Raw genomic sequence first — 24,770 nt, 5'->3', positions numbered from 1 at the left:
AGAAGACATCAGTGGGTGCATTTGATTCACACTGAGCAAAGATCTCCTGCGTGGCCATGTCTACCTGCGTGTACATTTTAAATTGAGAAAGCTCATTGTTTCAGGCCCGCGTTTTAAAAGCAGCGAGCGCAGAATTTAGAAAAAACAGCTGCCTGGGAGTGTTTTTAAGAGGCTCGTTTTTCAGCTGTCAACTTCCAGAGGTCCAAAAGATTACCTCCAACAAGTCACAGTGTCCACAGCTATCTGGCCCACACAGAACACAGAGGTAGAGCCCCGACTGTCTCCCTGGGACAACAGCTCATAACTCAAAGATATTGGCGTTCTTGTCAGTAAAATCCCACATAAAAAGCGATTGCGCTCAAATGAATGTGCTCACCAAAGAAATATCTTGTCAGTCGAGGCTTGATGCTTTGCACCTCAGGAATGTGTGGGTGATGCCCCCCCACCCCCCCTAACCCCAAGCCCAAACCCCCACCCACCCACACCAACCCTGCCATTGTGAGGGGAAGGAATGCTTTTCAAGAAGTCCGTCCTTTCACATTGAGGGATGTCGGGTGTCGACCCGTTTTTCATTTAAGGCTGAAAGGAGGAGAACGGAGCTTCAGAGTGTCTTGGTTAAATGTATATATGCATTTCCCTTAAAAAAAAAAAAAAACAGCACTTCCAATCACAGCTTACTTAACTGCACCATTATTTGCTTATTTAGATTTTAGGAAAATATGAATTACAGTCACTTTGGGGCTGAATAACGTTCAGCAGCTAGAAATGAGGGCTGTTTAGCTAACTGTGGCGGCAACGTTTTTTTCTTGTATAAATATGTTGCGGTGAAAATGGAGGATTGGAGGAGCTTCTGAAATGCTTCAGTAAAGCTCTGGTCTGAAGAGATTGGGATTTGCTCTCTAGAGAGACTAAAAAAAAATAAGCAAACCACAGCAGCATCAAACAATAAACACTAAGCCTTTATTAGATGAGTATTACATGAAATTCCTTAATTGCGTCTGTAGGTTCATACCTCCCTTAGAGTCTTCTTTCAAAGCCTTTGAAGTGGTTTCGGTTTGTTTGTTGTTTTGGGAGATGATTATTTCACTAGCGTTATTACTTGTTTTCGGTGATCATCGTCTCTTTTTTTTGTTAATGCTCAGCGATACAACACACCCCACCTGGCGGGGTGTGGCGGCTTTTTATGCAACAAATGGGTGGCTCCCCCCCCCGCTCAGGTGCTTGCGTCTCATTGGTCGGCGTAGGCCTCTAAAACAACATTACCTGAATCAGGCAGCCAGATAAGACAGAGAGAAGACAGATAGCGTCTGGTGAGGACAGCTTCAAGCCGTCTCCTTGTTTTCATCACTGGGGAACTGAAGAGGCAACAAAGGTGAGTGATGGGTTTTAAGGTGAGCCGTTTGTCTGCTAAAAAGTCTAATCGTGCAAATACATCAGATGGTGGATTTGTGTGTAGCTAAACTTACTAACTTTTACCCTGTGTTGAATTATTTAAAAAGTAAAAGGATCGACCGGAGGAACGGAATGCCTTTGTGTTAGTGAGGGCCAACAAAGATGTTTGGGTGTAGGAGGGGAGCCATGGTGTGAAGAGGTGAGGTAGAGGCGGGGACTATCGTAGAGCTCCAGGTGCGTGGTCTTTCCCGCTCTGAGGTCGGACAGACGGCGGGGGCGGGCCGTGGCATCTGGAGGAGGACGTGAGGGTTGCAGCGCCGATGACTAAGCAGCCATTTCAGCTCCGACGTGCGTTAACGTGCTCAGGATTTCAACAGCGGCCTGAAGAGAACGCTCGACCCTCCGAGCGAGGCAGGCCTGGTCTTGCTCAGGCTCAAACTTTGACTCAAGAAAAGGGAGAGGCCTACAATTCCCCCCCCCCCCTCCCCCTCGGAGGCCCCATGAAGTGCCCGGGGTCAGATTCCTTCCAGCATCCAGTGTCAGATTAAAAATCTTTAAAAATAGACCAAACTAAAATTTTACTAGATAAAAACCGTAACAAGTAAGAATCACAATCGAAGGCTGTGTTATGTATATTGGTGTTTTATATTTCAGAGCCTTCCTGCAATGGAAATCCCATGTGTTCTGTCCTTCATTCCACCGGAGTCTGTGTCTGTTTCACACCAGATTTCAGTGGGGTGAAGTGTAGGAGACATGGGGATACTGCTTCACAAGCTAACTCGCAGCACTGGAAACCGTCCCATTTAGAAGTGGAAGAAGTAACTCAATTTGTTCCCTTTGATTCCATTATTAATGTTTTTGACAAATTATACTGTTGTGATATATGGTACTAAATGTTTAAATGGATTTTCCCTGGTATTTTGTATACGATATATTTTGCATGTATTTTCATTAATAAGATGTTGTACTGAGCAACTCACTAATATGAATAAATATCTTGCCCTTTTGTCCAGTTTGTCTTTATTTCAACATCTCAAATCATTACGCAGCCATTATACCACCCACACCCCGTGGTTGTCATTAGCCAAGATGTAGATTTTCAGACTCGGCCCACACAAACAACCTTTACTGTTTGGCAAATTAAGCTTATTAAAAATGTCAAACATGCCCACGGTGTAGCCAACACAATAATGCTATTCAACATGTTTCTCCCAGCTAGAGAGCTGCGTTTCAGGAACAGCAGCATTACACTTCCAAATGTGTGTTTTAGGTAGTCCACGTCTCAGTGATCCATTGTTGACTCCATAAAATGTGCGTTACACTTGTGATACAGGTGTCATACGTAGACTAGTCTTTGGATTTACTGTAACTAGACCTGGTTTGGTAAAAACCTCCTAAGTTAAATGTTTGGAGGTGAGACGATGCTGCTGCAAGCTGTGATAGCAAAAGAAGTTTCCCCCCCCCCAAGGGTATTCAATGTAAATCGCTTTGGATAAAAGCGTCAGCTAAATGACATGTAATGTAATGTAATATTGTGTTGCATGGTTAACAGGAATGATTAACTATATATAGTTAGCTGTATTACTTCCAACATTCCTTACATATGTATAATAGGGATTTGCAATACATATCACCTTATGTCTACATATATAAAATATATATTTTATTGCAATATCACACTACGAATACCTGTAATGCGATTAAAAATGTTGCATTTTCCATTTCCTATAATTGTAGATAAAAAATGCTTTGACACTGATTCACAGGATTTTGTCATTACTGAGAAACAATGTTTTACTAATCTAAAATAGTGGATTTATTGTATTGCAGCCCTCAGGAAATGTTCATACATTTTCTGATGCTATCATTTACAAATTGTGTTCCTTCATTTATACACAATGGCTTTTATCTATCCCGCATGGTGATTGGCCGTTTCGGAGAATCAAAGAATAATACTTTGTACTATGTACGAAACATTCTAGAACATGTCCAAGTTTTTAAAAATAAACCTCACATACTTTTGGCAGCACGTATGGAGTCTGCATTTCTTCAGCTGACATGAAAGTTTGGAGTTTCCTTTTCCTCTTCTTTCCGCTACTGAGTCCAACCCTCGGAGAGGACACAGGTGAGAGCCAGCGTTCCCACAGCAGGGGCCGCCAGCACTTCACAAAATGCCAGCTGAACAAACTGACAGTTAGACCCCAAGCTGCTGATAGCTCGGTTCCTCGTTTTGTAAAATGTTGATTATCCAGTTTCTATTCAAAGCAGCAGAGGTGGGAAAAATGTCAGTTTCATGCCAAACAAGCAGCACTTGCTAATTGAAAGCACAGGCATGCATCCGAAATGTTTTTGGGGGTGTTGGCGTTACACTTCGTTAACGGGGATCTGCATGTATGCCGTCAAGCGAACGTTGAGCACGAGCCTCGGTCCTATTTTCCCCCCCCCAAAAAAAACAAGTGCACATCGCCGCGCTTTCTGTAATCAGCATCTTTTTCTGGCCCATTCAGTTGCAGATGACATCGGTGTCCATCAGCTGGAGCGTCTGGTGGAGCTGCTGACGTCTGGGGAGTGCGAGGACCTTCTGTCCGCCCTCTCTCGCCCAGAGGAAAACATCTTCCAGCGCGTCCAGCGTCTCTCCCCGCAAACGAATCCACTCGACCCTCGAGCCCCGAAGCCTCGAGCCAAGAGAGAGGCCTCACCTGCCGCAGGTCACGATACTCCCCAGCATCTTCTGAAACACACCGTTGGCCCTTTATGTCACGGAAATGATCTCCAGCGAGGGCTGTTATAGATTATGACAAGCGATTCTACAACAACAACGTTGCTTTCTTAACTTGTACAATTCAAGGTTCCTTAACTGTTGAAAAATGACATTGCACACCAGAAACAGTAAATCTTCAAAAGGAAAAGGTATTTTCAACTGTGCAGTTTATAAATATAGCAAAACTTATTCAAAATGTAAATAGCATGTACTATATATATAACGTATAAACGTAACTAAATTGAATAGCTTCGTCAACGAAACCTAATCTAGAGATTTTAGTGCGTAGGTTAGCCCATCCTTTAAGACTCATTGTTTGTAACAAGGTAGAAAGGGTGTCCAGCCGGAGTCCGCTTCTCACACGTCAGCTTCCCCCCGGTTCATGTCTGAGGGGCCACATGTTGTGTGTTTACCAGATGATGAGGCTCGGTGCCGCTCGGCCCTGACGGACTGGATGCTGAGGCACGGCCAGCGGACCTACTACGACAGGCTCTCCCGCGCCTTGCAGCACGTCGGCAGAACCGACATAGCCCTCGGTGAGAAGCAAACAGAGAGGGGGGAAACCCTTCTTGGTAGTAAACAACGTGTGGTGCCGCTGAGATGTTTTCACATTAAAACGAACAAAGAAATATTTGGGTGGATGTCCGCGTATTTTTAAAGTTGGTTTATTTTCCTCCTCGGGACTCTTGACGAAAAGTGCGTAATTGCTTCGTTACTTTGAGATTTGTTTTAATTGGAATTCCAAAAGTGGCATATTTTGCACGCTGCCAGTTTCTGGCAAGCGCTACAGTCCAGTGTGCACACGACGCCACAGCCGAGTGGCGTTTGATAGAAGGAGGTGCAAATGATCTGACAGAGGACTCAGTGGAGCTGACACCAGCCACAGAACAAACCATCTGCTCCTCTCATCAGAGGCAACTTTGGAGTAAAAACTAAATAACAAATACAAGTAGAGGACGGGAAGAGATGAGTTATAAGGCACGAGGTTTTGATGAAAGCGACTGTGTAAATGCAGAATTCGGCAATCATCCCACACTTGATTGCGGTTCTGAAGACACCGACTCACACGTAGAAACTTGAGGGGCTCGTTTGGGTTTATTTTGAAACCGAAGGACGGCAGTTGCCCTCTTGCCAGAACGGATTATTTATGGAGCAAGAAAATTAAATTCCGCGTTATTTTAATGAAATACCTGCACGTTTAGCAGTTGAAGTGACAAAAACCCGAGAATGTGCTTGTGTTTTCACAGAGGTGGGGAAGAACATCAACCAGGACAAAGCCCTGAAGATTAAACGCTACGTTGAAGATTACCACAAATATGTCAACTCTTTAAACATCCCGGGGGAGCAACCAGACTCAGAGGACCAACGGCATGACGCCCCCCACACGGTCAGAAAAAGAAGAGGTAATTCATCCCCCAAGCTTAATAGCTCAAATAGTCCTATTATTTTTGGCAGTAGTGATGGTTTAACCAATTTCTGTGTAAGTGTAAATATCTTTGGCTACTGATGTCATGAAGAGATTTTTAGGTTATCCCTCTAGAGACTGAATGACAAATGATATAATGTTCCAATGAACAGTGATTCTATTAAGTGTTTAGATGAGATGCCAGATTAGATTTGGTGGCCGTAGGCATGCTTCCAACTCATTACTTCTTAACATCAACGCTCTCACTGTATGACGAGTATTTCCCAGGATACAGAGATGTAATTATCAACTGTCACCTGCTCAGTTTTTTTTGTGTTCTCGCAGGTTCTTCATCTAAAGATCTTATTTCCCGGATTTTTCCCGTTATGGTGTTGTTAGTAATATGTTCCTCCCTGTTTGAAGTCTGATGTATGAGACATGCGGTCTATGGCTGTAACTCATTAAACAAAACAACCATCGCATGCTTAAAAATGATGACAATTAATCATTTAAAGGGAAGAAAGTAACATATCTAATGTCATCCAACCGGCACGTGCTACCATGTGATGTGACACGTGTTTCCACAACGAAATACTCCTGTTTAATGTAAATATGATCTTGAATGTTACTTAGAGCTTTGATCAGATATAGTGGTCATCCAAATAATCTTCTTCCTAGAAGATGTCCAGAATATTTGTGATTGTTATTATTTATTGCGTTTTTTTAAAAGTTTGTTCCAGGACACATGTGAACCCTGTTAGTGTATCTTTCCTGTGTGTGTGTGTGTGTGTGTGTGTGTGTGTGTGTGTGTGTGTGTGTGTGTGTGTGTGTGTGTGTGTGTGTGTGTGTGTGTGTGTGTGTGTGTGTGTGTGTGTGTGTGTGTGTGTGTGTGTGTGTGTGTGTGTGTGTGTGTGTGTGTTAGCGAGGCCTCTGACAGCCCGTGACCTGGATCTGGTTGTGGAGCGCCCTCCTGTCCCTGTGTACCAGAAGGGACTTTGGGATGTAGCTCTGCCCCTTTTGTGGGGCATCCTGCTGGGCTTCGGAGGGACCTTGGTTTTAGGAACCTCCATCGTTCTCGTCGCCGTGCACATCTGGCCTTGAAACCCGCAGATCTGTCCCATCTCACGGCCTTCGGCCGCAAAGCTCATGTCAGAAAATGCAGGTCCTTGGAGATGTAATGGGCTGCGATGTAAGGAGCTTAGAGGGTTTAGTGGCATGTAGATCAACTGTTATGAATACATAAGTAAAGGAAAAAGAAACTTTATACTTCTCTGTGAGACGTCTCTTTTATGCTTTTATGGGTCTTGTCTCCGAACAATCGAGCAAGCACAGACACACCATGTCGATTTCTCCGTCGCACAACTACTAATTACGACAAAACAAGACCAATAATTCCATTTCATATGAAGTAATTATCCCCGCAGTGTATCCCTACACTGGTAAGCATTATTGCCTTGCCAGTGGGTAGATGACTGGTGTGACAGATGCGTTGGAACCCAGCCCTCACACCAAAGGTTGTTCCGGTGTTATACTGTGATAGTGATGCCACTTCCCATCTCCCCCCTCCCCCCCCCCCCCCTGCAACGTGACGGCAACGTGCCCGTCTGGCATCGAAGAACAACTAATTATCCGGCCTGGCTTCTGCTTCCCCCCGGAGCCCGATACCTCCCCAGGACTAATACCAGGGACAATGCTCGCAGAGAGGGGAGCCGTCTTGGACGGCGTGACGGCAGGCTTCTGGCGGGTGACACCAAGCCAAGTATGAAAAAAAACACAGGGCGATACTTTTTTAAAGAACATGTGAAGGAGCGGTGGGGGGGGGGGGGGGGGGGGTGGTTGTTGGAAGGATGAAATAAGTTGACATGAGAAATGCTGAAGCGAGGAAGGGCCAGAAACTGACCTCGGGACGAAAAAACGCAGATAAAAGTTCAAGAGAGGTTAAAACTAAACTTTTTCAATGTGCGTGGGCTTGAATGTAAAAAAAATAAAATGGTCTCCTCACATTTTCACATGCTCTGCGAGGAGGTTTCTCAATAGCTCGACAGAAAACACGCTCGTGGCACTGGGGCACTTTCTGGCTTCTTGTTCCCAGTTTCTTACGCTATTCCTACTTTCCTCTACGTAATTAAACTAATTACTTCATTATACAAATATGGCCTAATGTGCTTCAGGAGGAAGACAGGTTGGATTAACAGTGGCACCAAGCAGCAATTACAGACAATTAGTTCATGAATCAACATTTTAACAAATTATAGTGCTGAGCAGAACTGTAGTTTTGAAAGGCCAAAAGGGCGTCATGGATCGGAGTTATAACTCATTACCGAACTAATGATCTATACAATAATACTACTTCTTCAATATTCAGATTGCTCTTTTTAGTTCATAATGCAACGCCTAAACCAATGGATTAGATTTTAAATGAATTATTAATGGAAAATCTATGTGAAAATCCCCAAGTGAACGCTGAATTGCAGCTTAAAAGCATTGAGTTGACTGAGACTGTCTGCTGGTAAACTGTCAGGTCACGTTGGGGTAGTTGCAATGACCGACACTTTTTCTGTTCATGACCCCAAATCAAAAATGCTTGCCAACAGATGCCTTTGGACGTCAGCGGTGTTTCACCTTCACTGCCGAGCTCTCCGTGTGGCGCGGCAGGGGCAACCAAACTTCCTCCGTCCTTCGGGTTTTTCCCCCTGCTGGCCGGTAGGATCCTGCAGGTGCTGACTGTGACAGGTTCACCTGCTGTGGGCTCACCTGTATTTCTGTAAGCAGTGGAGAGGAAAGCCTGGAGAGGCGTATGCTTGAGTGACTCACAGAAACAACATGCCACTTGGGGCCTACGTGGCGGCTGTGGCACTACTTGGCATCGCCGAGGTCCCATCCGGGAGCTGCTCTTAGTGGATAAAGGAAGCTATAAAAACACCTCAAGGATGTTAGGGCACACTGAATAACTTCAGGAACATTCCGTACAGTGCACGGTTTCATTTTTTTTTTATGGAGTGGTTGTCTGCTTCCCGGCCCTTTCGATGCATTTCATTCACAGGGCGCTGAAAATGAATGCCAGAATAGGCCAATGTTCATTTCGAGCCATTCTCATGCAAAGGGATGAAGCAATCACAGGCGTCATGGATGAATAGAGAAAGAATCTAACATGAAATTGACATTTACAGCCGAGGCGAAGCCAAAGTGTGAGGGTACGGTTTCCAGGCATATCCATTCTCATGTAAAATATATACTTTTCTTTTTTATTGAGATGGGTTCTTTGGGATTTTGCGGAGCAGCACAGCAGCTTATCACACTGGATTGTCTGAGGAGGGCCCATCTGTCTCTTGTCGTTGCCTCAGAATCAGCGTGAGGAGTCAAGTGTTTGTCTGGATGAAAAACATAGACGGACGGATGCGACGCGTTCCGAGGGGACGCCCGTGTCCTTGATGTGCTGAGGCTAAGCATTCTGCACCGTGGGCCTCTGGGGTGTGCTTAGTATCACTGATGGCTTTAAGTCCCCCCCCACACACACACACACACACACACATGCCCCATTTGCATCTTCATTCATCTGCAAGGCCGCTGGGGTGCCTGCAGTCCCTGCTCAGCCATCACTCTCCCTCTTGCTCAATATATATGGATCACAGGAAACAAGATCACAACAGCTCTTTCACCGTCATACTGTCTTTTAATCGCCTCGGCTACAGCTCTCACAACTTTGTCTTTCATGGTTTCCTTTGGGTGACTCTTCTTCTTCAAAGTTTTCACTGCCGATCCGAGGAAGAGCGGCTTACGGGGTTCACGGAAGAAGCCACAGTGCCATCCTGTGGTCATAATGGGGCATTACGGTAAGACGATGTACAGAATATGTGAAATTCGAGTCATACAGTATATTGCAATTATACTTTTTTTTTTAAAAACCTCTTCTACTTCCTTCATCTTTATAATGTAGACTTAGTAAGTTGGCAATTCACATATGTATTGCACCATTTAGTACTATATTTAACCACTTTTGGTAGAACATATTTATTTATTTAGATATATTTAGTAAAATATCACATTTAGTCACTAAGATATTAAGGAACATCAAAGAAAAACTGAATTTGGAGGTTTGTACAAGCATTTCATTTATTTACAATTTGGTGGTGAGAACTTCTGTTTTTAAAGACAGCTCGGAAACCCACTTATTTGCAATAAACCTAGGAAAGCCATACATCATCTATGCCCAAGGTTTGTTATTTGTTTGTGTAAGGTTGCTTGTGCCTTAGTCTAAAAATAAAAATTCAAAAGATGGTTCTGAACATATAAAATGGCCGCTATGGAGAAAACGGAGTAAAATAAATTCTCCCTGCACGATTGATATGTAACCTGTCTTTCTACTATCATAACTTATGAGTGCAATTGGGCTGGTTTGATCCATCTGACAAATCATGTATTTATTCTGCATGGAAAAAAACTGCAGCGTGTTTGCCCCAAACTTCATGGGCTTAGCATAAAGTGGACATCTTGTGGTTAGAGGTGAAGGGCCTCTTGTGAATATGACCCTGTGGATTGTTCCCTACACAAAGGTTTGCCCCGCTTCAGTGTTTATATTTGAGAAATGCTGTGAAAAGTCCAACTACTGGAATAGGTTCAGTGAGTGACATGTTTTGCTCACAAACATATTTTCCAAAATGACGTATTCTAGACGTTGTTTTTGTGTTGCTTTCCCTACGGCGGTGGACGGTTACTGCATAACGATTTGTAGCTGTTAAATGCAAAAGAGGGGTGAGTGGATGGTCATAACGTGGTGCAGATAGACAGCTGCTGAAAAAGAATGATGAATAACTAAGCAGTGCGGCTGTCACAATAACGGCAAAATGCTTCATCAGCCCAAACATGGTTAAAGGCCAAAGCTTTGAGTGGAATGTCTCGGGCACTTGTATGCATGTAGATGTGCAACAAAACGACATCTGAATTGCAAACTCCCCTTTTCCTGCGCAAATAAAAGTTGCCGGTTTCTGCGAAATGGCATAAAGCATATTGTGTTGAAGTTTTAAGCACCTTAAGCCCAAAATATATATGTGTTTGATCATATCACCACACACTCTTTAAGTCCAGGAAATATGCTTTGTGTCAAACTTGAACACAATGGATGAGTTAATGATTTAATAGTTAATACATCACCGTCACAGCTGGATTTCTCTGCTGAAAGTCAAGTCACAACAGAGAGATAAACAAAAGCAGTAAAGTGCGTTGAATAATGGCTTTGAGTTGCCTTTTTATTGAGAGGAAAGAAGAGGTTACTGTCTGCCATACTTTATGTGTGTATATTTATATATATATATTTATATATATATATATATCTGTAAGCATCAAAAGGCTTTGGAACTTATGAGCTGATAAATGAATAGCTTATTGTGATCAGGTGTTCTGCTTACACCCTTCATGTATATACTTTATTATAGTAGTCCTAGTATTTACAGTCAAATTCAGAATAGAATTCGACTGAGACTATATTTTGGAGAACTAAGAGAAAGGTTTTCATGTGGAACTATTAGTTAGAAAGCTCATTTGCAATTGTTTGTGTTTATGAATCGGATAAATTTAACAGTTGAAGTAGGGGGAAATTCCACTAATGCTTGCGTGGTTAATGGTCTCAGCCATCTCTGCCTAAAAGACATCTGTTGACACGGCAGGCCTTTGTCGGTGAAATCCACTGCAAGTACGAGCTGAATTCTTTTAAACCTCACTTTTATAACATATTTCAACATCCCTTCAAACAAGCCTGCCTCCTGCAAAAGCATGTCAACATAACGGGTTGCCGTGGTTTTAACCATACATCCACAGTTGTATTGGCATCCTGACAATGTCGATAAAGATCTTGTTAAAAAACTTTAGGACAGATCGTTATGGGCGAATACGCCACAGCTGATAATGAGCTTTGGTGCAACGTATTGCATTAAAAGCTTCCCCTTCCTTTATGGCCTTCTTGGCTCCCGAGTTTGTCAGCCAAGATTCATAAAATTAATGAAGTAATTGTGCACGAGCTATCAAATCATGATTGTGTAATAACACTTACAACACCCCCGATGACATGCTGCAAAGCGCCACGCGGCTTCCTCCCATGCTGCAGGGCTCTAATGAGTTCCCCCAGCGGTGCACCACACTGCGTTGTTTTTGCATTGTGTTGTCTAATTTCCCGGCTGATACTGAACGGCTCAGTGAGGAGTTTGTATCTGGAGTCATCGCGCAGAGGTTTTCACCTAATAAGAAGACGGGAGAGCAAACAGTGCCGGATGCTTGGTTTAATGAGTTGACGTGAGGACAAAACAACACACACCGGTGACGCCATCGGCCCCCCGAACGCGATAGCTGCAAAATCTCTCTTTGTGTCGAATGGCGTGTTCAGAACCAAGGTCAAATGTATTTATCTTTCTAAAGCGTTATCTTCTTATGCCAGCTTTGGTTTCCATGATACTGTTAATGAAATTCAAATGAATTCCTTTCTTCCCGTCTCACATAACAAATATGCAAAAAATATAAAGCTACATCTTGGCGCTTTGCTGCAGCAGCAATTTCAGATGTAGTATCTATCATTCCACAAAGGTCACTGTCTTTAGAAATGATCAACAATATATATATATATATATATATATATATATATATATATATATATATATATATATATATAAATGAAGGAACTCATCGCGTCCAGAGGTTGCAAATGAGAAAAACTAAAACTGGCCAAGCAGGTTGCGCAGTATTTTCAATCAGACATGGGGTTGTGGCTTAATTCAACTATACTCAATCATTGTATGCTTTAATTAATCACTAGAGAATGTTGGTGCATTTAATTGCTGTTGAACAACTGGAATGAGACAATGTGCACAATAATTAATTTCAGCCATCAGTGGTCAGATTCGCGCTGAACAACTTGGCCCAAAGACAATTTGCTGACATTGCGCAATCAAGATTTATGATTCCCTGGCTACAAACCGGCTTGCGAATTAAGCAAAATAGATCCCACATAAGTCCAAAGAATGCATATAAAGCACCAACTGCTATCGCTTGATCAGTGTCAAACGAATATTATTTCAATGAGCAGAAATGGTTTTGGTTGCTCTGTCATCTTCCATTTTCTATCCCATACGAGCCATCAGAATGGCTTCCTTGCTCTTTTTTTTAAAGATTAACTCTTGATTGTGAAAGGTCAGACCGAAATATTCTTCTCATTGACAGCTCTTCACAACAAGCAGGCGAGCTGTAAATGACAAGGTCCCATGAGTCAACAAGAAGATCCAGAACCAATCAATTAGTCTCAACAGCATGAAACCACTGTGCGTGTAAACAAATCCAACACATAAATCTCTATGACACACATTTCGAGAAGGGACCGTGTTAATTAAACCACCTTTCTTAATGAATGTGCAAGAGATTTGAAATTGTTTTTTTGTGTGAACTTGCATTGCGAAGCTAGTCCGTTACAATCGTATCTCATTTGAAAAGGGTTTTGGCAAGAAGCATTTCATAATTCAGTGTAATCGTCATTTGACATGCAGAACGAAGGCCATTTTGCCCATAGCTTTACTGGTAAGGAGAAATGATATGGCGCATTATAAGGACAAAAAAAAAAAGAGCAGTAACAAATGTTATTTGGAATGGGTGCTTGGTTAGATGACTAAAATAAGGTCTGTGGTTAACCAAAGACTTTATCGTCCTACGCAAAATATGCCAGTGAGTTTCCTCTTTGTGTCTTTAAAAAAGCCGGTTGCTTAAAAGTGGCTAAATGAGACTCAAAGCTATCACTACTTTGCCTTTAGGTCAGTGGTGATGACTTTAAGGGGATGCGACTGTGGTGCGTTCTTGTTTTGTGAGACCACATATTGTATGTATAACAATACAATCAAAATTATATTTCTTATTAATATCTACTCTATTGACAGTTTTGAATAAATCATTTCAGTTTGAATTACTAGGAGTGTCTGGAGCAGCTTATGTTTATGTATGTAACCGGAACATATGTGAAAGTCAAGTTCATTTCTTTTTTATAAAGTCAAACATCCGAAGAAAAGAAAAGCATATGGCTCATTACTAAGTGACACACCAGAGTTGAACTAACTGTTTCAATCTGAATATTTCCCTAATTCTAATTAATTAAATCAGGCCCAAACAGCAGAGAGCTTTAAACAGTCGGTCTCAAAACAGTGAAGGCGCAAAGAAGGAAAAGGACAAGCTGCAGTTGATGAAATTAGACTCACACACACCCACACACATTCACTTTAGGTGATGAGACTTCCCCAGAGCTCCAAATTAAAGCTGATGGCCATTGAAACCTTGTAATCACTTGTGGTGCCAATTTGCTGCAGAGAAGAAGGAGAGCAAAGGAGCAGATGTGTGCCAGAATACCTTAGGATGATTTCTTAATAGCTTCATAAATCCATTCATGCATCACAAGCACAGCAACACTGCTGTCAGTCCGCTGCGAGGCTCGACACCACATGCCTCTTAGCTCCCGCGGCACAAACACAAGGTAGATGGCACTAATGTCTCCCACCACGACAGTCCAATGCGGCTGAAGTGTTTTTGTTCCGTTGGGGGGGGGGGGGCTTTATTTTGCCGCGTGGTAAACGATGGACACTGTGCTCTTTGATTGAGTTTGCAAGACGACTGCTGCTGCATTCCTCCCGTGGTTGTTGTTGTTCACCCTTTGTCGGTGGCTTGCCTCCACGGGGACGTCAGGCCGACTGCTCAGCTGGCTCTACCACACAGCTGTGGCCATGCACACTTTCAGTTAATTACAAGACCACTCCTGCAAGACTGCTCAGTCAGCGGGTTCACGCCACAGTTATTGTGAGGGGTGTGGGGGAGGGGGGGGGGGGGGGGGGGGGGGGGTTTGCGCTTCATGATCTTGCTCAGCGCCTAACTTGTCATTGGTGTCTCTTGTGCTGGTATGTACCGCCCCCTGTCAGTGGAGTCAAGTACTGGCTGTGCCCGAACCACAGAGTAAAACATTTTCCTTAGATAAGATGAAAGCACACAGTAGTATTTTTGGCAACAACAAAAAGAAGTGAAGTTTATCTTCTTTATCCTCGTCTTCACTGCAGCAACCAGTGCTCAAAACAGTTCCTGCAAAGTAAAACGACACTTAGATCTACGGCTTGGTGGCAAAAATACGAGTAGCTTAGCAGAGCTCTGAGGTTTTTTTATCCTTTCGGGGAAAACTAATACCTACCTGCTCCAGATCCTTCTCTTCGTTAATGTTAAAGACAAGTTTCTGTTTCGCTCTCGCTGCCTGCAACAAACAAAGCAAATGTACAAATTGAAAGTCAAACAGGCAAGAATGCAAACACTAAAATTGCGCTAATAGAGTGCATACGGATGTTTGAAGGCAAGCTTTGGCCTTGATGAAGGAGTAGGTCACAAATTCCAGGCATTGATAAAACCGCAAACAACTCTTTGCTGTGTAAAGTTATTGAAGTAATGTCCACCTGAGCAGTAAATGAAGTCATGTTCCCGCTCAGTGTAATCTCAGATTCTTTGGGCTTTTTTTAATCAGCTCTCCGGGCACGAGTGCATGTTAATTATATTAGTGCATGTGTGTGTGTGTGTGTGTGTCTAACTGGCCTGCTAATCGCTACTACCCTGCACTGTGCTAATACATGGAAGCCGCTGATAGCGCCATCCCGGCCCAAAGCGCTGACGCATAAATGGAGTGCACTTAACTCGCATTTAACTATATTATTTTAAAGAGACACTTCATCTAAGGTTGTTTTTTTTTTTTACACATAAAATCCAGCTGAGGACAATGATTATCTTGTATATATTATACTAAAAACGTTGCCTATGCACATCAGGCTGTAGGAGCAGACAGAATCAGGCGAGTGACCTTAGTGTAAATTGCAAGTTTGTTTGCTGAGGCACTTAATGTGTCACAAAAAAAGCTATGTGATATTTCTGTTTACCCTTGTTGAACCAGATAAGGTTACAAAGGCTGTGCTAAAAAGAGAAATCGAGTACTTAGAAAATAACCTTTGCTTTTCTACCCATCTTACTCCCTTTTTTTGTAATCTTAGAACCTTTGACCAGGAGTTGTTTTTTGTGTGAAGGTACGGTTATTTTGTATAGTGGGGGGGCCTACCTTTGGGGAGACTTGCCTCTCTTCTAAGGTCTGCTGAGCAAAAACAACAGCATCGTGGACGGAAAGGAAAAGATTACTGCGGCCAATGTTGCCGTCATCAAAAGCTCCTCCGACCTCCAGTTCTTCATACACCTGAGCTGCAGGCAGAAAGACAACCACCATGAATACCTGGGGGGGGGGGGTTGCCAAGAGAAGATCACTGATTGATTCTTAAATGTGATAAATCACTTGTAGATGGAAGACCTTTGCTTTCTATGACTAAGTGTTTACTAATTAAATCTCTGATTTACATTCGCAGACAGATTTTTCACCAGTGTCCTTCACAGACCTTGTGCTCAATGATTAGGTCTATGCACCCAAGCAGGTGGGAGACGTTCGGAAGTCATCAGAGCTTTTACCTTGAACATTAGCCAGGTAGAGTTTAATGCCGAGCGCTGCGTAGCTTGAGTGCATCTGTGTGAGGAAAGGAGCGTCAATTTGGGATGATGGAGAGTACTGTTAAACCCTTACTGTGTATTATAAGCCTCTATATTTGCAGAGAGACAGCACTGTGCTGAGGCTGTCTGCAACCCTATTGTGTCTAAATCTGGTTAGTCGTAATCATTTGACATTTATCCTTGTCGGAGTATCTTCATCATGAACATTTCATCGCCGAATCATCCTGGTAACGATTGTGTCAGTTAACTGTCCCAGTGTTTGAGATTCATTTTCTATTTTGTTTTCCCTTCATCCCGTGTTGCTTTATTGAAGTGTTTGCATTGAGTCTACCAGCCTGGTCTGCGTTTGGGTCCTACAAAAATGCGACATCAAATATGCAATCTTTTTGAGACGCTAGCTTATGATGACGGAGCTATCAGCTCAAAATTGAACAGAATTGAGCCTTTGAGCGGTGCCATACTGCACACCGGATGTACAAAAATGCTCCTCAAAATGGTTCAACCAGTCATTTTAAGTGAATTTGCGAATACAAACGAGTATATGACCTTGGTCAATACTTTGATGCCCATTAGGTCCACGAAGCAGACCGCTGCCAGGTCGAGGATGAGGGTGTGGAAGGGCATGGGCTGGGACTCCAGTGTGGGACTGGGGGGCTCTTGGTCAGGCGCCTGCTCGCCCAGCTCCTCGTCCCCTAAGCCGAAGTTGACGTAGCTGGTGGGAGGATCGGGCTCGCCGGCGGTGCCGTTGTTCATATCAAAGTCATTTTGAAGTTCAAGCTGAGATACGGTCTAGATTTAGAGGAAACACAAAGAGAAAGTTATACAGGACAGGGCATGTGCCATGTCAAAGTGTCCCTGAGCAAGACACCCAACCCCAAAATGTAACGCATGGGTTATAATGCAATGTATGTCGCTTTGGATAAAAGCGTCAGCTAAATGACATGTAATTGTAATGTAATGCCATGTATGTCATACACTCGATCCCACCTGAGTCTTCATGTTAACCAGAGAGCTGGGTTCCCTCCCTCTGGTCTCATTGTCCTTCTTCTCTTCTTTCGCTTTCTCCTTCTGTTGTTTCTTTAAGAACTTCTGCCGGGCCAGGATAAGTTTGCCAGGGTCCAGCCCTGTCTAGACACAAACACGGCTGTGTAAACGCCTGACACAATAACACTTTCATTCAAGTAAAAGGGGTCCTGTTTTTCACTGTACCTTTTTGATGACCCTCTGGCGAAATATTTCCGCATTTGCAAAATAGAGTGGTGAGCAATAGTTCACTATTTTCACGCCTGTTATTGAAATGACCTGTGGAGGTATTACAAAAAGATTAGATGTAGTTAATCGTTCAATATGTAACAATAAACAAACAAAGATATTTAGTTCACATACTTTACTGTACACTTTGGGGTTTTTGTAGATATCCGTATCCATAATCTGAACCATTGTCGAACCATTACGGCTTCAGGGAACACATTATTAAAATCAGTAATACAATAATAAACACTTAATGCTGAGTTTAAAAAAAATAGAGAATTTACTCACAACTGTGTCTTGAATATAACTACCAGAATGGAAAATCCCACTCCGATAGCCACTCCATACGGCAGGCTGAGAAAGAATGTGGCCAAGAACGACACAACCCACACACACTGCAAGACAAACGACAGCAGATTAAGACAGAAGGACACGTCACATTGCCATGCAATATTACCCATAATGCTTTGACTTACACAGTCCAGTTTGCTCTTCTGCCACAAGTAGTAGGGGTCAGAGAGCTGTAGGAGCGTGTTCTTCAGGTTCACTGCAATCAGGGCTCCAAGCACTGACTGGCAAAAGCAAAACGCAATTCTTCAACAATTATGCCTGGAATTTTCTTTTGCTTCAATTCTTTGTTGATTTTTTCTATAAAAAAAAATCAGAAACCTATGATCACCTACTTTAGGAAGAGGATTCAGGAAGGCTCCTAATGCAAGCATGGTAACCATTACAACCAGCATCACACATAGACTGGCAATCTATGAGAGGGCAGCGACAGGGAGTCAGAAGTTGGTAAATAAGTACATTAACTCAAGAACTGTAATCAAGTAAAGTGCTTTTTGACATTTTTGAATACTAGTTGCCACGTCAGACTAATAATACAAAATATGATTAACCGATACTTGGATTGATAGAGATGAGAGCTGGCGTTACCCGTCTGAATACAAAAATAAAGTCCCATTTTCACCAGCTTCAACAACAAAGTAACGCACATATTAATGCATCAATCATTACAATCCAACATAGCAACACAATACTCTAAGGTGGACCTTTCAGCTCGATGAGTACTTGATGCTGGAACTTTTTCCACTCAAAGCGTATTTCTCCACTGTGGCCCTACTGTTATTACCTTTACTGTAAAAGACCAGAGCACTTTTTCCACCACTGCAGCTGCTGAAGAGGCAGCACAAACACTCACCTGTGATGTTCCACCGGCGCTGTCCACCGCCAGCGTCACGGACAAGGCACAGCAGATCACATGGATCTTAAAGAAAGACCCCAGGAAATTGCTGCAGCCTAGCGCCAACATTTCCTGCACAAGAATACGCATGTTGTGTTCACTACATTTAATAAAACGCGCACCTTGATCCAGTAGATGAGCGACATTTGTACCTGGTTGGGATCCACGTCGTAGCCATGCTTGGCTGCCAACGTCCTGCCCATAGCGAGGTTGATCACGTACCCCACGATGGCCAGGGAGAAAGCTGTGCTCAGCATGTCTTCCCACTGACTCACTGTCGGCAGGATTGGTGCTGGGAAACTGAGAAATACAGACAAAATATACATCTTAGTTAAACAGTAAACCAAAAACACATTGATTTGATGTATCCTGATGTTCGCTTTACCCCAATGGAATTTCTCCCACTTTGTCCATGTGATAGAGCTCAGGGAGATGCAGCGGTCCTGAGACGGCCGTGGCCACCACAACCTGTGTAGAACCGGGGAGGGGGGGGGGAGGGGGGGTAGGGATCAATCATCACTATGTCACTTATATAGTGTCACAAATCTATAACAGGTATAACAGTTTTAAAAGTAAACATAAAGACGTGCACTTTGGTGTCCTTGGATGAATGATGAGCTATCGGTTGCCTACAATTATGATTTCCATAGGTATGGGGTAAAGCAGCCTGTGGCGGTAGCGCGCGCTCAGCTCCTTCCCCGCGATAAGAACGATGCTGCTGACCAGAGCAAACACCAGCGATGCGACGTTGGTGTCTGGAAGCCCGCGCACAATATCTACAAGAGTCTGTACGAGATGAATAGACATAATACTAATTAATGACAATTTTTTTAAAAATTCCCGTCCTCTGAAGATCTGGGTGATCACTTACGTATACGACCGCCAGCGGGCCGCTATACGGCGGTACTCGGATGCCAAATATGTACTTGAGCACCGAGACGAGGATTTGCAATCCGGCAGCCGTCATGAAGCCTCTGACGAAGGACTCCGACAGATAGATGGCTACGAAACCAAACTGCATGAAGCCGAGGCCAATCTGCACGGACACAAGTCGATTTTTGGTCTCTTAGAACAAGCCGTGCACGTTTTCTTTCACCGCGACAGACAACGGTTCTAGTGCCGAGTACCTGGATGACTGCGGTGAGACAGGCCAGGGTTGCAGATATTCCCAGGCGAACGTCGTTCATCAGCTCCTTGTCCACTTCCGTGGCGTTACGAGTGGCATTGAAGTGACTGAAGTCCGACTCCGGGGCCAGCCTCAGGCACACCGTCCCCACCATGATGCTGAGGACAGCAAACGTACCTACGGAAAGCAGTGGGTTTCACATTTATTTCCCTGGGCAGCTTATACCACCGTTCATTCTATGCAGATAAATCACTCCGGCTCACCTGGGACCATCTGGTGAGCGGTGCCCATGAAGAAATACGGGATGAGGGGAAAGAAAGAGGAATAGAGGCCGTTGACGGGCGGGAGGTTGGCCAGGAGGGCGAACGCCATGCCTGGAGGGAGCAGAAACAGTTTTTCGTAGGGCACAGAGGCATCAGAGCGATGGGGGGGGATCCACTGACCTTGGGGAACCTGAATGGTGCCGGCGCTGACCCCGCTGATGACATCACGCAGCAGGTTTTCTTTCACTTTGTACTTTGGCAGCCAGCTCAGGACGGGCAGGTGTCTGAACAACAAGCCCTTCAGTCTGATCACGGAGCACCTGAAAGGGACAAACGGGAGGGGGGGGGGGGGGTGGGGCACTCTTTGAAGGGATTTTCTGGTCGTACATAAAAGTACATAAAATATGTCTAAACTTAATATTGACGGTGGGGAGGACTGATTGGAGAGATTGCAGTTCTGTACCTGAAGAGTTTCCTCACTTTCTCCCCGGCGGAGAATTGTCGGCTCTTCTTGTCAAACTCTCCGTCAAAGTCTGGGAGGTTATATGCCGGCCTGTCAATCACGTATCGTGGGCGGCCCCGCTGCATGGCTGTAGCATATCGAAATGTTTTAAGACCGTGGAAAACGTTCTCATCGCTCACTTAAACAATGACCGTTAATCAAGTCAAATAAGTTAATACCAATGACGAGGCTTATATTTACACAGCTGTGAACACAAGGGAATCTTTATGAAATACAGCTGTAGTGTTTTACATTTAGGCAGCTAATAGTCATATCCGAAGCCTTAATCTAACCTTGAAGGTTGAAGGATCAGCCCACAGGTAGGTGGACTGCTAAAATATTAGCTCAAGGTAAATAATGGCACACACAAGATCACTCTTTGCATCTCAGTCTGACCGCAGTGAAAAGATTCCATAACTCCACCAATGATTTGACATCTGCATTTTACCACGGACTTCCTTGAATTAATCACGCTTTTTTGTTCAAACGTGTTTGTTACGTTTATAAAAATGAACCCTCGAAAAGACACGCGTTGAGAACCCAGTGACCCTTAGCTTCAGTTTCTTGACCATCAATTAATTTGTCAAAAGGTTTTATTCTGCTTTATCTCAGATATTCTTAGAAATGGGCATCCTTTTATAATAATTCCACAGATAAAGGAATCAAAAATACATCCCCATGTGATGGGATAATCATTCTGTTTCCAAGTTAGAGGTCTAAAAAAAAAAAAAAGACGGCACTGTACCTTATTGTAGAAGCACAACCTCAGATGTGTGTTTTACCCACTTGTTTGATCGTTTATGAAGCTGCACTTGAGACCATGTGCACCTCGTGGGTGGAGCTAAGTGAAGGAAAAAGCTTCAGCACAACATAGAAATGTCGATTCGTTCCTATTTGCTGCTCTATTTGTGTGCTACAGAGCAAGGAGACAACCCAATGTAATTAACAATAAATGCAACTTTAATTGGTTCAGTTATTTACATGTAACATCCTTACATTCATTCTCTAAAAACAAAGGTGTTTAATGTGTTTTTTATCATAGAAGGTAATATCAGCAACAGCTGGATATAAACCACTTACATGGCCTAGTTTAACTTGTACAAAACATGCCACCTGTAAAATAATTACATATAAATAGTGTACTTGAACATTTTCAATGGTGAGACAGATGTAAAACCTGATTATTTCCATTGTATCAGGATCTGTGTGCAAAACAATGGCATCAATATCAAAGACTAAAGTGCAATTATATATCAAACTAATTTAGGTTTTCTCTTAAGAGGAATGTCATTATTTTACAGTGAGCTCTTGATAGAAAAAAGCAAGTCTCTCTATTGTGGAACAAATGATAAATTCCAGAGGAAAGCATTCCCTTCAGTTCTATTAAAAGTAAATATGGGATAAAAACCACAAACAACGTCAAACAATCTTTAAAACACATTAAATGATAGTGAATAAAAGGATCACTGTCAAAGGGAGCTGAGAGACTGACTTTGCACACACTAAAACGATGACTGAAGTAATGGGAGAATTCTGTTGTTCAAATCTGTAAACTATGAAAAAGCTAATTTGGGTAGAAACATTCAAGCCCTCCAACAAACAAAGTCAACCTCCCGATTAGCAGAGTGGCTTCAGGTAGGAGGTTTTAGTTTTGGTTCTGGGGGATTTTGAGCTTTGGGAGTGCTTCCTCTTTCACAGTTTATCATTAGATTAAAACGTTGGGCATTGTATTATGTGTATTAGCGGTTGTAAGATTAAACATCCCCAAGATCAAGTCTTAACACCCAGTATGTCTCTACGTATAAAGCCTCAAGAAATTTGTTTCAAAAGCAGCTCATCTTCAGAAGGTCAGACTTATGACTACTTACAGGAACATAATATTTGGGTCGGTAAAAGTATCAGAACATGTGACAACACATACAGAGCTTGTTAAACAAGTGTTACTCCTTATGGTAAAAGTCACGGGGCTTCTTAATGTAGCAAGGTCTGCTTTTCTTGCTTTTCTCGTTTTTCTTATTATTTCCTCCTCCTCCTCCTCCTCGTTACAAAAGCTCTTTGACCAGCTCCTGCTGGCTGCCTAAAACCTCTCAAAGTCCATTGCAGTGTATAAATCAGTACTGACTAAAAGTCGCTGAGGATGCTGATGTCTGCAAACTCCTGGCGATATCTGTAGGAATACAAGGCCAAGAGGAAGGACCATTTGAGAGTCAGGAAGCTCCACACACAGGAGAGATAAAGGCTCTTCGGGTCAGTAGGAGCTGTGGGACAGAAAGATAGAGGTGGTGAATAGTTACATAATACTTTAGGAAATCAATCATTATTAAGCTGTCCTAACAAGAAATACGGTCTACTAATTCTGTATTGTAAAAGAAGATTGATCATTATAAACTCAGTAGAGGGAGAATTACATTGCTTCTGTTTGATGGCGAGAGTTAGGAAGGTGATGAAGGCGGCCACGGCCAAGACGGAGAAGAGCACGCCAACAGTGATGAAGAACTTGAGGCCTTTGAGCCAAGTGCGCCAGAAGTCCTGCAGGTACATGATGTGTGTGACTAGTGACCACAGAGCCAAAACACCTGTTGAAAGACAAGTTGAAACACACACTTATTGCGTGTAGGCCCATTTTAAAAAACAGGCTTATATTCATATTTTTTAAATCTCCATCACATGAAAAAAATGCACAAGATTGGTATCAACTTCCGGATTGTTGTTCATCATGCATTTATTTTATGAACCTTCTGATATGTTTGAAGACCAAATGTCCGTGACCTCTATTGTAGGTCCAAAAACTGAAAGTGACATTCCCTAAAACCGGTATTGTTTATGCCGGACTGAAGTCACAAAGTCCCGCAGAGGATGGGGATCCGCTGGGAACCACATATCCATAACACTGACTGGACAGCACGGGTTAGCTGCTGTATTTACTGTGGTCACTGACATGCTAACAGTTAGCATGTCAGTAACCACAGTAAATACAAACCAACGTGACCACGGGCGTGACGTTTGACTGCAAGGGCCTTAGAGAAATGAAATAAGCAATCCGGGTTAAATGTTCAGGCTGTAGTTGTGTGTAAACATACCCGACAGGCCTCCCATGGCCGCCGTCCACGGCTGTTTGTACGCTACGTTCCAGACCAGGAACGCCGAGAGTCCAACCAGTGTTCCGAAGGTAGCATAGCCGATGCTAATGTAAATCCTGCTGACTCCCATTGTAAACACACAATCCAACCACTGCCCAACCGGAGCGTTTGTAACGGGTCCGCGAGTCACAGACGAAACGTTATATGCCGCTATTAGACGTGTATTAAGCTACCAGCTTAGCGGCACATTATGTAACAGCATCGACAGCGGAGACGCGAAAAATGACAACATCGAATCCCCACGAGCGACAACGACGTCAGCTAACGCCAACTAGCTAGCTAGCTAGCTTCAGGAAAAGCTAAACGACAGTCGGTCCGTGTGCCTGACACGACACGCCGACCCGAGTCACGAAAGTTCGAATTCAGGCCAAAAGGCAGAGAGAGAGAGAGAATTAAAAAGAAACGAACACCGGCGTTTGTCGTGTTTTATCGGGAGCTACAAAGATGAGCAGCTGTAAGCTAGAAAACCCGCCCACCGTCGACACTCGTCTTCACCAGATACAGACTGAACTGAATCGGTGTAACTGTTGTCAAACAACGCTGGAGATACAGAGTAGTTGGGGTGTCGCTGTGTGGGGGAACAAGACAAAGGTGGTGTGCTTGCCTTTTTTTCCACAATTTGCCAGAGTTCGTCTATCACTTGAACATTCAAATATCTTTGCTGGGGCGGAAACGCGCAGCACGCGGACACCGCCCTCCAGCGGCGCAGAGACGAACTGCAGCGTGAGAGGACTGACGTTAGACCTGTGTTATCTGTTGCATTGCTCTGTGCGATAAACAGCGGGAGACTGGCAGCTCCCTGCGAGGTAGTTTTTTTCATTTGACATATTACATTACATGTCATTTAGCTGACGCTTGTATCCAAAGCGATTTACATTGCATTATAACCCATGCGTTACATTTTGCCTGGGGAGCAATTAGGCACATCGACATGGGGCAGCCGGGATTCAAACTGCCAACCTTGCGGCCTTCCAGCTCATCACACTACTCCATGCGCCACCATCGCCCATATTAAATAACTGTACTTGCATAATTTAGTACAGTATATCATTATTTGCATTTAAGTTGTAGTGCTCTATTAGAATAGGGTGGCATTAATTGAAAATAGTCAAGCAATATACTTGAAATGGCAATCCTTGTTTTGC

The 24,770-nt window shown here is 43.4% G+C and overlaps 3 protein-coding genes across 3 annotated transcripts; 1 reads left to right on the top strand and 2 right to left on the bottom strand.

Annotated features, from left to right (window-relative positions):
* The first annotated feature begins 3,290 nt into the window (after positions 1-3,290).
* Positions 3,291-6,660, top strand: LOC119223520 (transmembrane and death domain protein 1-like). The gene is made up of 6 exons (XM_037480858.2): positions 3,291-3,313; positions 3,420-3,517; positions 3,900-4,100; positions 4,570-4,689; positions 5,401-5,556; positions 6,481-6,660. Exons 1-6 carry the CDS (start codon positions 3,291-3,293, stop codon positions 6,657-6,659), a joined length of 777 nt encoding a protein of 258 aa, XP_037336755.2. The 3' UTR covers position 6,660.
* A 7,788-nt stretch (positions 6,661-14,448) lies between these two features.
* On the bottom strand, positions 14,449-20,571 carry LOC119222706 (solute carrier family 26 member 9-like). The gene is made up of 20 exons (XM_037479531.2): positions 20,447-20,571; positions 20,164-20,303; positions 19,984-20,094; positions 19,722-19,897; positions 19,466-19,630; positions 19,228-19,380; positions 18,980-19,062; positions 18,747-18,894; positions 18,553-18,666; positions 18,035-18,112; positions 17,828-17,923; positions 17,640-17,746; positions 17,487-17,556; positions 17,310-17,402; positions 17,088-17,228; positions 16,647-16,889; positions 16,062-16,116; positions 15,664-15,800; positions 14,758-14,817; positions 14,449-14,651 (listed from the first exon to the last, which is right to left on the bottom strand). The coding sequence occupies exons 1-20, from the start codon at positions 20,569-20,571 to the stop codon at positions 14,640-14,642; spliced, it is 2,307 nt and encodes a 768-aa protein (XP_037335428.2). The 3' UTR covers positions 14,449-14,639.
* Positions 20,572-21,422: 851 nt separating this feature from the next.
* slc48a1a (solute carrier family 48 member 1a) lies at positions 21,423-24,314 on the bottom strand. Its single transcript, XM_037478059.2, has 3 exons — positions 23,566-24,314; positions 22,894-23,061; positions 21,423-22,743 (listed from the first exon to the last, which is right to left on the bottom strand). The coding sequence occupies exons 1-3, from the start codon at positions 23,693-23,695 to the stop codon at positions 22,607-22,609; spliced, it is 435 nt and encodes a 144-aa protein (XP_037333956.1). The 5' UTR covers positions 23,696-24,314; the 3' UTR covers positions 21,423-22,606.
* Positions 24,315-24,770: the final 456 nt, after the last annotated feature.

Source organism: Pungitius pungitius, chromosome 1 (assembly GCF_949316345.1).
Source record: "Pungitius pungitius chromosome 1, fPunPun2.1, whole genome shotgun sequence".
Taxonomy (NCBI): Eukaryota; Metazoa; Chordata; class Actinopteri; order Perciformes; family Gasterosteidae; genus Pungitius; species Pungitius pungitius.
This window is presented reverse-complemented; position numbering and strand designations above follow the sequence as displayed.

What these genes read in the sequence shown, in the direction of transcription:
- LOC119223520 (XM_037480858.2), top strand. Translation starts at nt 3,291, where the DNA reads ATGGCTTTTATCTATCCCGCATG. An exon ending in CAGAACCGACATAGCCCTCG is followed by an intron (nt 4,690 to 5,400) that starts GTGAGAAGCAAA and finishes GTGTTTTCACAG; the next exon opens with AGGTGGGGAAGAACATCAAC. An exon ending in CACGGTCAGAAAAAGAAGAG is followed by an intron (nt 5,557 to 6,480) that starts GTAATTCATCCC and finishes TGTGTGTGTTAG; the next exon opens with CGAGGCCTCTGACAGCCCGT.
- LOC119222706 (XM_037479531.2), bottom strand. Translation starts at nt 20,571, where the DNA reads ATGCAGCGGGGCCGCCCACGATACGTGATTGACAGGCCGGCATATAAC. An exon ending in GCGCCGGTGGAACATCACAG is followed by an intron (nt 18,113 to 18,552) that starts GTGAGTGTTTGT and finishes GCCCTCTCATAG; the next exon opens with ATTGCCAGTCTATGTGTGAT. An exon ending in AGAAGAGCAAACTGGACTGT is followed by an intron (nt 17,747 to 17,827) that starts GTAAGTCAAAGC and finishes TTTGTCTTGCAG; the next exon opens with TGTGTGTGGGTTGTGTCGTT.
- slc48a1a (XM_037478059.2), bottom strand. Translation starts at nt 23,695, where the DNA reads ATGGGAGTCAGCAGGATTTACATTAGCATCGGCTATGCTACCTTCGGA. An exon ending in GGCCATGGGAGGCCTGTCGG is followed by an intron (nt 23,062 to 23,565) that starts GTATGTTTACAC and finishes GTCTTTCAACAG; the next exon opens with GTGTTTTGGCTCTGTGGTCA. An exon ending in CGCCATCAAACAGAAGCAAT is followed by an intron (nt 22,744 to 22,893) that starts GTAATTCTCCCT and finishes TCTGTCCCACAG; the next exon opens with CTCCTACTGACCCGAAGAGC.